The 15,012-nt window shown below is 37.6% G+C and overlaps 1 protein-coding gene across 3 annotated transcripts; it reads right to left on the bottom strand.

Moving 5' to 3' along the window:
* Nucleotides 1–474: 474 nt before the first annotated feature.
* Tsn (translin) lies at nt 475–12,490 on the bottom strand. Of its 3 annotated transcripts, none has more exons than XM_013142606.3 (6): nt 12,313–12,475; nt 10,974–11,067; nt 9,799–9,895; nt 4,450–4,565; nt 3,364–3,443; nt 475–1,005 (listed from the first exon to the last, which is right to left on the bottom strand). In XM_013142606.3, exons 1-6 carry the CDS (start codon nt 12,316–12,318, stop codon nt 772–774), a joined length of 627 nt encoding a protein of 208 aa, XP_012998060.1. In that variant the 5' UTR covers nt 12,319–12,475; the 3' UTR covers nt 475–771. The 3 variants fall into 3 exon arrangements, with proteins under 3 accessions (XP_012998060.1, XP_003478797.1, XP_005007781.1); XM_003478749.5 differs by having other exon boundaries at nt 12,253–12,475; XM_005007724.4 differs by lacking the exon at nt 3,364–3,443 and having other exon boundaries at nt 932–1,005; nt 12,253–12,490.
* Between the last annotated feature and the right edge of the window lie 2,522 nt (nt 12,491–15,012).

Below are 15,012 nucleotides of genomic sequence, written 5' to 3' on the forward strand. Positions count from 1 at the left end.
TATATCACATTGTCAGTTCAAAATGTGTGTGAAGACTAAGTTTAATTGCTACAATAGCAGAATGTTAAGGCAACATCAGAAAGCAAAGATGTTTTAAAACACTAAGCCTTACTCCCCACCTGGAATAACCAAGTAAGATGTTACTAAATCCTTTAATACAAAAAAGTTCCAAAATAATCTGCGGGAGCTTGACTTTGTAATTTAATCTTTTATATTTTGATGGCAGTGAAAAAGAACCTAGCCTATAATTCCCTTTGCAAAAAATTCAACATCTGATTTACTCACAAAGCTTAAAATAAGGAAGAAAAAAGTATGCTTTCTTTGTTTGTCAACTACCCTTTTTAATTTTTATACTACATCCAGGCTACACCTGGGAATGGATGGTTAACCTGAATATAGAAAATATCAAGTGTCTCTTCTGGAAGAATCACAAACGACACATTAACTTCTCAATCAGTACATCAACAGTCAGGGTAAGCAAGAAAAAAAGGACTTTACCAAGAGACCAACATTTACACTTTTTGACAGAACTGAAATACAACAAATTACAGAGCAAATTCACCAAAACAACAATGGAAATTCTGTCCATGTAAAGGCTAATTTTAACTCCCAAAAAAGTGTTTCAATTCTGGTACTCATAGCACACAACTGGTTAAGAAAATAAAGCGCAGTGCTTAGCAACTGGGCATCCTAACTACAGAAAGAGGCACTCTGTGCTCACCCATCCCTGGCAACTGCTGGGTCAGCAAGGCCAGGAGCAGGGGGAGCCTCCTATTTTTCAACACAAGCTGCTGCTGTTTCCTTATTGAAGCCCCGGATGGAGAGATCATAAACCACCTCCTCTACTTTCTTCACATCATACTTCAAGCCGTCATAACGCTTCCTCAGAGAGTCGTTTTTGAGGTTGAGAAGGCGGAAACCGGAATCCAGCTCATTGATGAAGGTAGAGATGTGGAGAGGCCGGGAGTAGTCCCCCGCAGTCACACTGTTGACAGACAGTCTTGACTGCACAGGAAAAGAAAGATGGGCATTACAACGTGGCTCCCCCTTAGATCATCCCTGAGTCACAATAACTAGAACATCAGGCCTTGACAGCCACTCTGATGCTTTCAGCTCAGACATGCAAGCACAGACAGAAATGGAAGCTTCTCTGAAGACTTTTATGGAAGGAAACATAGCCTGCCAAATACAGGTTTAGTATGATTAATGTCTTCTAAAATTTCTCTAATGCCTTAAACTGGCTACTGTACAATAAAATGTGTTAAATTCAGCTCAGTGATATAAGCACCTGCCTGGCAAGAACAAGGTCACAAGTTCGATCCCTGGTACCCAGTATCAAAAAAAACAGTGTTAAATTATCAAGAGTCAACTCATCAGCTAATGTACTCAAGAAAGAAATGACAGTTCTGTTGTGGTGATCACAACAGTTCTAACTTTTCAAATCTAGGTCACATGATCACATTTCTAGAGCCCATCTGCTGAGCTACAACTCCAGTCACCTAAAATCACTGGACGAGAGACAGGAAAATAAGCTAAAATTAATTCAGTTCAACACTCTCTAGAACAATAGTTAAGACTAATTTCAAGATCCAACTCAAAAATGCCCCCTTTCCTCACTCTTTCAGGCTTCCCTAAAGTACCCATTTCATACAGTCACAGCACATGTGGTGTTAAAGACACCTCCCTTACCCTGCCGAAGTGTTAGAATTCAAGTTTAACGGTCAGGTGTCTCCAACAGGCCTCAGGCAAGTGGTATAGCCTGCCAGTGGACCGAAGCATCACTTCTCCTCACCATCTTCAGTTCCAATTCCTCAAATTTTCACCATACATGCCTGCCCCAATAGACTCCACTTCTTCCTGCCCTACCAACAAGGCACTAGAATTCTTGGGGTTGCTGTTGCGATGCTGGAGATGGGACTCAGGGCCTTGCACGTGCTAAGCAAGCACTCTGTCCCTCAGCTACATCCTTGGCCTCAAGGCACTAGACTGTCACATGTGAGCTGTGTGTGAAGCTTCAAACAAACATCCTTAAAGTGAGAAGGTCCACCTTTTTACCTAATTTCTTTACTACTGTCTGTAATGATGACATAAAGAGCTACAGCAAGTTATGGCACATGAGAAAGAATCTACAAGCTAAAAGGATACAAAGGCCAAAACTCAAAGCAGTATTATACTAGCCCTGGATTGCTTTTGCTTGAGCAAGACTAGGTACACTTTGTATAGATCCAGACAGTGTAACATGTTCATTTTAGCCACTGAACAGTCTCTTCCAAATACTCAAACTTTAAGTCTCAAAACTCTGAGTTTTCCTTATTCTTAGATTATTTTCATAGAAAAATTACCTAAGAGAAACTAAGGGAATCGAGAATAAGAACAACTTATAAAGGATAATACTTACACCATTATATAAATTAACTGTTCTCTAAAACCCTTACATGATAACACAGTCCTGGGAATACATGCTATCACTGCATTAAGAAGAAAGGAACCATCAACTTTTAAAACTTCACACGTTAGAGCCAGGCAGAGGTGCATTCATGGAATCCCAGCTACCTGGGAGACTGAAGCAAGAAGATGAACAAGTTCAAGCCTAGCCAGGACAACTGCTATGATTCAGATCTAAAATGTCCCCTGCAAGTCTCCAGTTCAAATGTGGGGTTCCTAAAAGATGACAGATTGTGACGTACTGTATTCATCAATGAATCAGTCCACTGATACATTCAGGGCTCACTTTGCTATTCAAAAGCAGGACCTCAAAGGACCTGGCATAGAAAGGCCTGGTCCCTGGGGGCAGACACAAAAGGGCATATGCTCATCTCTGGCTTTCCCCTTTTCTCTCTGCTGCCTGACTCTAATGATGAGAGCAGCTTTCCTCGACCAGGTTCTTCCATCATGCCATTTCTGCTTTGGAGCTGGTCAACCCTGGACTGAACCCAGTGAAACTGTGAGTCAAAAGAAACCTCTCCTCCTCTAAGTTTCAACAGGAAAGCTAACACAGCAACAGTGAGACTGTCTCAAAATTTAAAACAAATTAAAAAGGACTGGGATGTATATAACTCCATGGTGGAACACATGCCTAGCACGTGCAAGGCCCTCAGTTCAAACGCTGATCCCACAAAAAAAAATAAATAAAATGACGTATTAGTAATTTTTAGTAAAATGCAATTTATTAATCACACAGTTGTTTCATCATTTGAACAAGCATTTCTTTCTAATAAACCATAACAGAGTACAGCCAATGACTAAATGACCACCACATGACTGATAGCTTAAAAAAGAATTAAGGCTTCCTAAGTTTTAATATTCATTTTAAAAAAAGAACTAAGATTAAGAAAGCAAGCAGCAAATTGCTGACTGTCTTACCAGTTCGCTAGCAAGAATTAAAACTCCTGAGAGATAATCTTCTACATCCAGATGAAAACCTTTCTCCCGATCTGGTTCAACTAAAAAATATCAAAGATGAAGTCACAATGTGAATGCAATTTATAAGCCTAAGAATACAAATACATATTTATGTAAGTTCAAATATACATGCATGTACACACATACAAATAAAAGTTCTTTTGAAGTAAGAGAAGACATAGCAAGACCTTGTCTCCTAAAAATACCCAAAAAAATCACAAAGTAAAGAAAGGATAAATCTTTACTGGATTCTTAAAATGTCCACACCCTTGGCAAGTACACCTCACTGCAGATTTTGCAAGCATTTACCAAAATTTAATTTTTACTTCCAAAACTTCCTTTCAAAAACTAATACCAGGGGGCTGGAGGTTTAGCTCAGCGGCATAAGCGCCTGCCTTGCAAGCAGGCAGTCATGAGTTCGATCCCCGGTACCGATAAAAAGAAAAAAGACAAAAAAAAAAAAAAAAAACAAATACCAGCAAGAATATCAAGTTACATCAGAGAACATACTTCTTGTTCGAAAACACACACTAAAGCATTTTCAAAAGAAGTTATGAAATCTGCACTCTTTTCCAAATGGTTATGGAGACACACATGAAAACTGAGAAGCTTGCCAACTGCTAACAAGTAGTGAGTCTAAGCTACAATTAGGTGTTTGCTATATGATTCTTTCAACTTTTCTATATGCTAGAATTCAGGAGGAGGGACTTTGAGATAGGGTTTCACTGTAGTTGAGCCTAGCTTTGAACCCCCTATGTAGCCAAAGCTGGTCTTAAACTTGCTGAGGTCCTCCTGCCTCAGCCTCCCATGTGCTAGGATTTCAGGTATGTGCACCACACCATTTGAAATTGTTTAAACTTAAATTTAAAATTAAAAAAAGCACCCACGTATAAATGAACAAGCTACTATTTAAGATTTGGTGTTTTCAAGAAACAAGTTTTCTATTTAGTTTTTATTTGTTTTAATAAAAAGTATAAGCAACAACTCCTCCCACCAAAAAATAAACTATCATGCCTGATTTTTGATCCCACCAATAAAAACACTTACTGCCAAGAATTTCTGTAACTGCTTCTCGGGTCACTAGTGTTTCTGTTTCCAAATATACAACAAATGCTGCCAAGAAGACCAAGCGCTGCAACACAAACCTCCAGTGCTCATGAAACCTGCAGGACAGTAAGTGCGTTTACATGGTGAAGTTTGGGACCTTTAAAGACAGGTTTAATACAATCATATCTAAACAGCTTGGAAATGGAATACTTCCAAATAAAATTGTATGTGACATCCTGCTACATAAAACATGTAAAAGCAATAATACATTCAAATATACTAAATCGATTATGTATAAAATTTTACAAGTTTAAATTGGTAACATTTATTTATCAGTAACAATGAGAAGCACGATCCAATTTTGATGATTATAAAAATTTACCATTAAAGATTATGAGTGACAGGGTAATGTGCTTAGGAAGTTTGATCTGTAAGAGTAACAATATTGGGGGCTGGGGATTTAGCTCAGCGGCATAAGTGCCTGCCTTGCAAGCAGGCAGTCGTGAGTTTGATAAAAAGGAAAAAGACCAAAAAAAAAAAACAGTAACAATATTGCTTGGAGAAAAATAAACTTTGTAAGTGAAGACTAATGCCATCTACAACTGTATATAAGCCTCAACATCTAACTTATTTCTATACTTTGAGTTTAGAATATTAAGAAAATCTTGATTAACAGACAGTTTGCACACACAATACTTTGGATTCCTAGGGTACTGCTTATCAGCAAGGTAAGTGCTTGTAATCTCAGAGCTAGCAGGTTCAAGTGGAAGGCACACAAACCTAGGGGGCTCAAGACCAGTCTAGGCGACATAGCAACACTCCATTTAAGAAAAAAAAGAAAACTCAGCTCTCTGATCTCTGAACTAATAGTCTGACAAAGGGAATAGGAATCTTGTACAATGCCTCCTGATTTCAAATGTAATATATTCAAAATAATTTCTCAATACATTAAAGATCAAACTAACTTCTGAGAGCAAATCTAGCCAGAGGCCAACCTGTATGCGACTCCCACAACAGACGGTCTCTGAAGAACTCACTAGTTCAACTATCTTGCTTTTCCGCACTTCAGTCATTATTTTACAGGAAGGGCCAGCAAACTTTGTCTATAAAGGGTAAGCAGCAAACACTTCAGACTTTGCAAGCTGCTTTCACTCTGTCACATATTCTTACTTGTTTTTCTCTTAACAAACACTTAAAATGTGATAGGAATCCTTAGCTCTCAGACACAGTGGGCAACCAGTGGTTTGTCAACCCCAGCCCTAAAGTATTTTCTTGTAAAGTAATATTATCTACCACAATACACATCTTACATTAAACAAACATGTATCTTAAATGAACATCTTTTTTAGTAAGAAAACAAATAATTTATCATAGTTCATCAGTGCTCAGTTTTCCCTAGTTAAGCATCTACAAAGTCCAGATATTTAGCAACATTTTTTTATTTTCTACTAGTATATAAAGTCATGACATAAACTTAAAATTGATGGTGTTACAGACTCAATGATATAGCATAAAACATTTTCTAAGTACTGTATGTGCCATGGCAGCAAAATTCCATCTTTGAGGTAAACCTCAGCTAGACAGCCAGGCATAGTGCATGCCTGAAATTCAATCTACTCAGGACTGTAAAGTAAGAGTACTTGCAAGTTAGAGTCTGGCCTAGGCAACTTAGTGAGACACTAACTCCAAATAAAAGTTAAAAAATGCCTAGGGATGTAGTTCAAAGGTAGAGTACTTGCTTAAAATTGTACAAGACCCTAGGTTCAATCACCTGTGCACACACGCGCACGCACACACGCACACACACACATACACACACACAAAATAAAAATAAAAAACCCCAACTTATATGTATATATATACTGCCAACTAATCTCATAACTTTATAGCAGCTGGGGAAAACCTCTGGTAATGTGCCACAAAAAAGGTCTTTGTTATCACAGAAACCTCTAAAAGGTTCACTGTCACTGCTTTATAGCATATGCATAGTTCACTCAATTGCATAGGAAATCTGAGATATTCTAAAATTTTATCTTCAAACAACAGATCCTACCTCAATAGACACAGAAAAGCATTTGACAAAATCCAACACCCATTTATGGTAAAAAAAACATACAGAAAATGAGAATAGATGGTCTTTAACTCAATTGATAAAAGCTATCTATGACAAATCAACAGCTAACATCATACGAAATAATCAGAAACAAAGTTGTCACTCTGAAATCAGGAACAAGCCAAAGATGTTCACTACCATGACTCCCATTCAATATAATTTTAGAAATATTACAGCAATTAGATAAGAGAAAGCAAGCGAATAAAGATAGGAAAGGAGTAAGTTAAACTATCATTATTTGCCGATGACATAATACTCTAAATAGAAGACCCTGCAACTTTACAAAAGGACTGTTAAGATTTGATAAACAAATTCAGTGGCATACCTGGATACAATGCCAACACTCAAAAATCAGTACTATTCCTGTACAGGCACAAGAGAAATTAGGAAAACAACACCTGTCTTAGCATCAACCAAAAATGAAAAAAATTCAGAATCATACTAACAAAGGAAGTAAAATATCTTTACACTGAGAACTACAGTGCTCTGAAAGAAGAAATCAAAGATGGTATTATAAAATGAAAAGGTATCCCTTGTTCTTGAGTTGGAAGAACCAACAGTGAAAATATCCACACTCCCAAAGCTGTCATACAGATTTAATGCAATCCAAATCAAAATACCATTAGCATACTTCACAGAATTAGAGAAAACAATCCTAAAATTCATTTGGAACCAGAAGAGACCTAGAATAGAAAACACAATTCTGGGCTACAAAGGCCAAACAAAGAAATCATAAACCCTGATTTTTAAACTATATTATAATGCTATTGTGATAAAAACAGCATGGTACTGGCAAAAAAAAAAAAAAAAAAAAACAAGGATCAGTGGAACAGACTAGAAGATGCAGGAAAAACTCCAAAAACACACTCAGTCACCTTATCTTTGACAAAGTGGCCAAATAACTTCACTGGAAGATATTCTTTTTAATAAAAGGTACTGGACAGTCTACAACAGCTAAATCTTAGAAACACCAAAATGCCCATGAACCAAGGAATAGATAAAAAAAGGATATGGTTTTTTATACAATGGAATACTACTCAGCCATGAAAAGCATAAACTCGAGACATTTCTAGGCAAATGGATGCACCTTGAGACCACACATTTTAATTTAAAGTGAAAAAAATCAGACTCAAATGTGTAAATATCAGATCATTTCTCTGATACGAGACACTGAATATGTAAATAAGGACTAAAGTGTATAAAACATATTGTGAAACAGGAAAAAACTGTTCAAAAGAATAGGGAACTAGGAAGAGGGGAGGGGGAAAAAAAGGAAGAGAAAGGGAAAAAAAAAAAAGAGCCCATACTCTTGAGTGAAATAAACTGGACACACATGTTTAAATATCACATTGTTTCTCTGGTGAGAGAAACTGAAAGGGTAAGTAAGGACCAAAATGTATAAGGATACTGGGAAATAGGAACAAAATATTCAAATGGGAAAGGAAACTAGGGATGAAGGAAGGGGAAAGGAAGAAAGAGGGCAAAAAGAATAAAAGGAAGGAAATAGAAATGAAGCTCTTATAAATAAGGAGGGGAGGAGGGATTGAAGGGAAAGAGGGCTGAGGAAAAAGAAGAATCAAGAAATATCATCTATAAAAGCAAACTTCCTCTAATGAAAGTGATCATTATGTATATCTAAATTTGTACCAATAAAGTTAATTTTTAAAAAAGGGTGCTGGAAAAACTGGCTTTCCACATGCTGAAGACAAAAAGTAAATCCATCTCCCTCATCATTCATTAAACTAAAATCAAAATAGATCAAAGATCTAAATATCAAAACAAGTCATATGTGGTTGCATATGCCTTTAATCCTAGCATTTGGGAGGCTGCGGCAAGAGGATCACCATAAGTTTGAAGACACTCACCTATATACCAAGTTCAAGCCTGAAATACATAGCAAGACCCTGCCTCAAAAAACAACAAGGGGCTGGGGATTTAGCTCAGCGGCATAAGCACCTGCCTTGCAAGTGTGTGGTCGTGAGTTCGATCCCCGGTACCGATTAAAAAAAAAAACAACAACAACAACAAAAATCAAGACAGAAACACTCAATCTACTAGAAGATAAAATAGGTAGAACTCTTAAAGATACTGGGGCAGGCAAAGACTTCATGAATGAAACTCAGACCACAAAGGAAATACTAACAGAGAATCAACAACTGGGATCTCATCTTATTAAAAAGCTTTTACACGCCGGGGGATTTAGCTCAGTGGCATAAGGGCCTGCCTGGCAGGTGTGAGGTCATGAGTTCGATCCCCGATATAAAAAAAAAAAAATCAACCAATAAGAAATGCTGGTAGGGCTGTGGAGAAAAAGGAACCCTTCACCACTGCTGGTGGGACTGTAGACTGGTACAATCACAGTGGAAATCAAGTATAGACATTCCTCACAAAACTAGGACTAAAGGTTCCATTTAACCAAGTTATTCCTCTACTTAGTACAAAAGAGTTAAAAGAATCATACCACAGCAATGTATGCTCACCCATGTTTACAGCACCATAGTTTGTAATAGCTAACTCTTGGAAACAACCCAAATGCCTATCAATCAATGAATGAATAAAGAAGATGTAAGGTTTTTTATACTACAAAGTATTACTCAGCCATGAAGAATAAACATGAGACATTTATAGGTAAATAGATGAATCCTGATACTATAAAGTGAGACAAATTGAATACACATGTAAATACTGTATTGTTTCAAAGGTATGAGAAACCCAAAGTGTAAATAGGGACCAGAATGCACACTAGATATTATGAAATATGAAGAAAATGCTCAGTTAGGAAAGGAAACAAGGGTGAGGGAAGGAGAAGTGTAAAAGAAAAGAAAAAAAAAAGAGAAAAGAGGCAGAAATAGAAACAAAGCTTTGTAAATGAGAGGAAGAGGCATTAAGGGAGGATAAGCGAATAAGAGATAAGACTAGGGGAAAAAAAAAAAGAGGAATTGAGATATCATGTGCAGATACAAGTCCTTGAAATGAAAGTAGTCATTTTTTATAATATACCAAAAAATTTAATTAAAAAAAAAAAACTTCATGTCAAACAAAATTTTTTTCTTAGTCACTTTTTCATTGCAAAGTAATATGTTCCTTAAATTTTTTTCAAAAATGGAGAATAAAATTATCAATTTTGTCACCACCATTATCAGCATGCTTCTTTATATCATTTCTTCTACAGAGATTTTTACCTAGTGATAAGCAATCACCTAACATTACAAAATAATGCTATTTTTCTTACAAACCTGTAATACTGTTCAGCAGGGAACTTGGTCTTCAATGATGTTAAATGTGTTTTTACTGTGCCAAAATGTTCTCGAGCTTTCAAACACCTCTTTGGAACTGATCACGAAAGGTAATCAAACATAATAATTAAAACCTTAGTAAATTTCAAATACAGCTCTTACTAAATATTGTAGTTCACCTAGAAATTAATCAACTTTTTAAAAAAAAATCTCACAATCACACACACATAACTTGGTTGTTGAAAGACTATACCTAATTTCCCTACTGACTAACTGTACTAAAAAATAAAAACTTGCTGAAAGGGTGTGTGTTAATAAAGGCACTGGTAATTTGGGAGATGTCATAAATAACCCCATCATTAAGGGGCTGTATAACAGTTGCTGTTTTTATTCAGCTCTCAGAAGATACCTAAAATTGGACTTCTTCTAGCTCTCACATTTGGTTGAAATTTGCTTTTAAAATTATTCTCTATCAAGTCAACCATCTCCACATCACTAAATAAATGACTTGCTTCTGGCATCTGTCAGCTGTATTCCTTTCCATCTGAAAATAATTTTACTTTTTTCAGCTATGCTTATATATCTTAAAGCACAGGTGTTATGTCTAAACTTGACATCTCACTCTCACTCAAGAGGCTGACTGAAAACTCATCAGACAGCATTTATACTGGCCATCTCGTATCTACACATGCATGTAACAGTTATTCAGCTATGAGAAGGTTGGATTCAAACACACATGCTGGGTACAAAGGCATGTACACACCTGCTTAGGAAGCTGTGATAGGAAAATCACTTGATCCCAGGAGTTCGAGACCAGTCTAAACAACACAGCCAGACTTCAAACACACACACACATGCACACACACACACATGCACACATACACACAAATACCAAATAAAGCTGCTAGATATGCAAAAACTATTAAATAATTAATGTCAATAGAATTCCATCACAATATAAATCATCACTATTTAAATTACACCTGGAAAATCCAAACATGAACAATATTATAAAACTATAAAATGATTAAACCACTACATCTCCAGTTTTTCTTACTATAAACATAATCAACATTTATCATAATAAAATGATTTAAACTAGGTATGTCTTCTGGAAAGAATTCAAATAAGAGATGGATAAATTGGATAAAAGTCTTCAAACTCAAAGAACTTACTGTCCTGAAACCCAGCACCCTGATGGACCCCTTGCAGTAGAGTTAAAATCTCTCGAGCTGTTTGTTCTAAACTCTGTACAACTTTTCGGATTTCCTAGAAAAAAATTAAAATTTAAAATCAGATAAAGTCAACATATTCATTATCACACACTCATACCAATCTCTCTAGATAGTACATTTAATCTGCCACATTCATATACATTCAAACCCCCATTTTTTAAAAAAACTGGCTTAAATCCTGATTTTTCCACTTCCTTTCTCTGTGAAACCTTCTGAAAGTCACTTAAAACCCTTAAGATTCTCCTCGTAGCCTTTGACGGGTACTAGCCACTTACCCATCCCAATTATCCAACTAGAACCTACAATGACTAGAATACATAATCATACGAATGCACTGTTATAGTTAAATGCAATACAAAGGTTGAGTATTTTTCATTAACTCATTTTACAGATACTCAAGGAGCTTATTTATGTGCTTGGCACAGTATAAATACTGGGGAACCAAACAGATGGTTCCTTTCCTCTGGCACCTTAGCATGTAATAGGGAAGACAGACATCTTTTCAAAGTAATTGTAAAATTTCTTGAGAAATGAACATGCCAAAAAAAATTTTAAAAATTAACGTGCTACTAGGAAATATAACAGAAGAAGCCATTTCAGTTGCGAGATAAAGGGGACGAATATGAGATGAGGAAAAGCACAAGAAAGAAGCAAATTCCAAGAAACAGACAGTGCAAGAATCCTGAGACAGAAAACTATTTACAGCACTAGAGGAACGAAAAGGAGGTGAACAGTTCAGTAACAAAACATCAATACATTCCTTTGTACACATGCATATCCAAGAGGAAAATGAGACTGGAAAGAAATCTTGTGGACTACATGATAGTCTGTATTTTATCTACTTTGAGAAAGAAAGCCAAGGGAGAGTTTAAAGAGGGGAGTCGGACGTTCTCTCAAGATAGCAACAACAAATACAGGAAATGTGCATTGGCTGAGTCCCACGCACTATCCGAATCTTCGACATAGAAGTGCTGAAAGGAAGAAAACTGACATTCACATGAGGCAAATGATGCTGAGAAGCCAAGACCCGGACACAGAACCAGGACGAAAAGCAGAACTGGGGGCGGGAGCGGAAAGGTGCCCTAACCTGCAACTAGAGAGGAAGCAAACCACCCTCGGAGGCGTCCCCACCGCTCGAGACAGAGCGACGGAGGAGGGCCAGGCGGAGCGGCCCAGCTCGGAAGGGAGAGGGAAAGGGGATGGGAGGGAGGAGGCTCGCCTCTCGGATGTCCTGCTCGGCAGCCAAAAAGCCCTGCAGTTCTACGAAGATTTCGCTCACAGACATGGCGCCAGGTAGAAAGCAGTCAGCCAGTGTGGCAAGGGCTACCAAAGAATCGCGTTCCGCAGGATACCGGCGCAGTCAATCCCTACGACCGCCACCGCTGCGTCCACCCGGCTCTACGCCACAGCTGTCGCTAGGGTCCTCCGAGGCCCCCGGCGCGCTGTAGACAGGGCTGTCTAGCGCACTGCCTGAGGCGCCGCGCGCGGAATACCGTGCAAAAGCAGACGTCCTGACGCCTGCGAGAGGAGAGTGGGCGGGGCTTTGGACTAGTTCTTCTAAATAGGCCTCACCAAGAACAACCCCGGAAGAGGGCCTTGAGAGCACACGTGGGCCTGAGGGGGGCGGGGCGGGCGGTTGTAGCCCCCATTACTTGTGTGTTTAGCTTCTGTTCCCAGCAGGTGGGGAGAGACTGCTTCGTAGCTGGAGTGTATGCGTGAAAAGCTGGATGCAGAAGAATGTAGAAAAAATGGAATCTACATGTAGAAGGAGGGGGTCGGTGCATTCTTACACGCAGAAGATACTCAGGGAAATAAAACTGCGTGTAGGACTGTGAGAAAGGGATGAATTGGGAGTGAAATTATCCTCTTATGTGCATTCCTTTAATTTTAATGTGTCTGTATATTTCTGGCTTTTAGTTAAACTGATTTTTAAACGTGTGACATGGTGGGAAGGTTTCTCTTTTACTTACACCTAATTTCCCTTCCCTGAGGCCAGCACTGTAAAAGTGTTTTGTCCTTTAAGAGTTATTCCATGCGCCTATCTGTAAATGTGTATAATGTGCTTTCTAAATAAATTAGGGAGACTCTTATCAACCAAATGATAGTTCACTGCCTCCTTTGTGCCATCCATGTATTATCGTGAACTGTACGTGAAAGATGTTTTATTCTCGTGTCTTGTGAAGTTACCTGATAAGTAACTAGTAACAGAAATTGACCTTTCTGAGGTCTCGTGTAGCTAGGTGTTAAAGCTGGGAACCAAATGTTTCGTCTTGATCCCAGTACTATGATCCCCCTCCCACAATTTAACAATAGTAGTTACTGGTGGCTTTTAAATACCTTGTCTGACTTGATCCTCACATGGCTAGGTTGCTGGCGAAAAAAAGAATTTTAGTAACTTTTACAAAAAGGAGAGTTTTTGTTGTTTGTTTTGGGATTTTTGCCTGTGTACCTCAGACATATGTGCCATTTTGTATTCCAAAAACTTGGGCAGTAGAATCTCATAATACGCACACAAAAGTTGGTAATAGCAACAGAAACTTGCACAGATTGAATGCAATCTCAGATTTTAAAAATTCCAACAGCCTACCTCACAAAGGTAGAGAAAGCAATCCTAAAAATTCATTTGGAACCAGAAGAGACCTAGAATAGAAAAAACAATTCAAGGCAACAAAGGCAAGGCCAGGAGCATTGGAATTCCTGATTCAAAACTATACTACAAAGCTACGCTGATTTTTAAAAAAAAAATGACTCTGCCAAAAAAATCCATCAGTGGAACAGATTAGAAGATGCCAAAACACCTCCAAACATACTCAACCACCTTATCTTTGACAAAGGAGCAAAACACCTTCAGTGGGAGAAATATAGCCTGTTTGATAAATGGTGCTCAGAAACTAACATTCCACATGCTAAAGATTCAAACCAGACCCCTCCCTTTCACCATGGACTAAATCAACATGAAAATGTATCAAAGATCTAAATATTAAAAGAGAAACACTAAATCTTCTGGAAGAATGAATGGGAAGAACTTTTGAAGATATTGGTGAAGACAAAGACTTTATAAACAAAACCTCAATTGCACAGGAAATATAAAGAATAACTGGGATCTCATCTTATTAAAATACTTTTGCACAGCAAAAGAAATCCCCAACAGAGTAAAGGAACAACCCACCATGTGGGAACAACCTTTCCAACTGTTCTTTAAACAGTAATAATACGGAGAATATATAATTCAAAAAAACAGACCCCCCAAATCCAAAAATGGATATCTGAAGTGAATACATATTTCTCAGATGAAGTACAAACAGCAATTAAGTATATGAAAAACAATGTTCTGCATCTCCAGTCATTTGAGAAATATGAAGTTAAAACAATATTGAGATTCCATCTCATGAAAGAATGGCTATTATCAAGAAATCAACCAATAACAAACACTAGTAGAGTTATGGGGAAAAAGGAACACTTCTCCACTATTGGTAGGCATGCACACTGGTGCAACCCCTGTGGAAAAAAGAATGAAGATTCCTCAAAAAACTAAAACCAGAAGCTCCATTTAACCAACCACTTCTTAGTATTTTCCCAAAAGAATTAAAAGCATCATACCACAGTGTTATATACATATCCATGTTTATGGCAACACAGTTCATAACAGCTAAATCTTGGAAACAGCCCAAATGCCCAATAATACATAAATGGATAAATAGAATGTGGGGAGGTTTTATACATTGGTACTATGCCACAAAGAAGGATAAGCTGGAGGCATTTCTAGATAAATGGATTTATCTTGAGACCATACTTTTAAGTGAAATAAATCAGACACACATGTATACATGCCATGTGGTTTCTCTACTGTGAGAAACTAGAAGTATACATAAGGAATAAATACTATATTAGATATTGGAATATGAGAAGGAAATATTCAAATAAGAAGGGAATGGGGAGAATGGAGGATAAAGGAAGGAAGAGAAGAAAAAAGCGTTTA

Source organism: Cavia porcellus, unplaced genomic scaffold, assembly GCF_034190915.1.
Source record: "Cavia porcellus strain 051 isolate PalLab524CR breed Dunkin Hartley unplaced genomic scaffold, mCavPor4.1 scaffold_12, whole genome shotgun sequence".
NCBI lineage: Eukaryota > Metazoa > Chordata > Mammalia > Rodentia > Caviidae > Cavia > Cavia porcellus.

Bases quoted from the DNA above. Each gene is read 5' to 3' on its own strand.
- Tsn (XM_003478749.5), bottom strand. From the start codon at position 12,318: ATGTCTGTGAGCGAAATCTTCGTAGAACTGCAGGGCTTTTTGGCTGCC. The intron at 9,896-10,973 runs GTAAGTTCTTTG...TTTCGTGATCAG, and splicing joins GGGTGCTGGGTTTCAGGACA to TTCCAAAGAGGTGTTTGAAA. The intron at 3,444-4,449 runs GTAAGTGTTTTT...GATATTTTTTAG, and splicing joins AGTTACAGAAATTCTTGGCA to TTGAACCAGATCGGGAGAAA.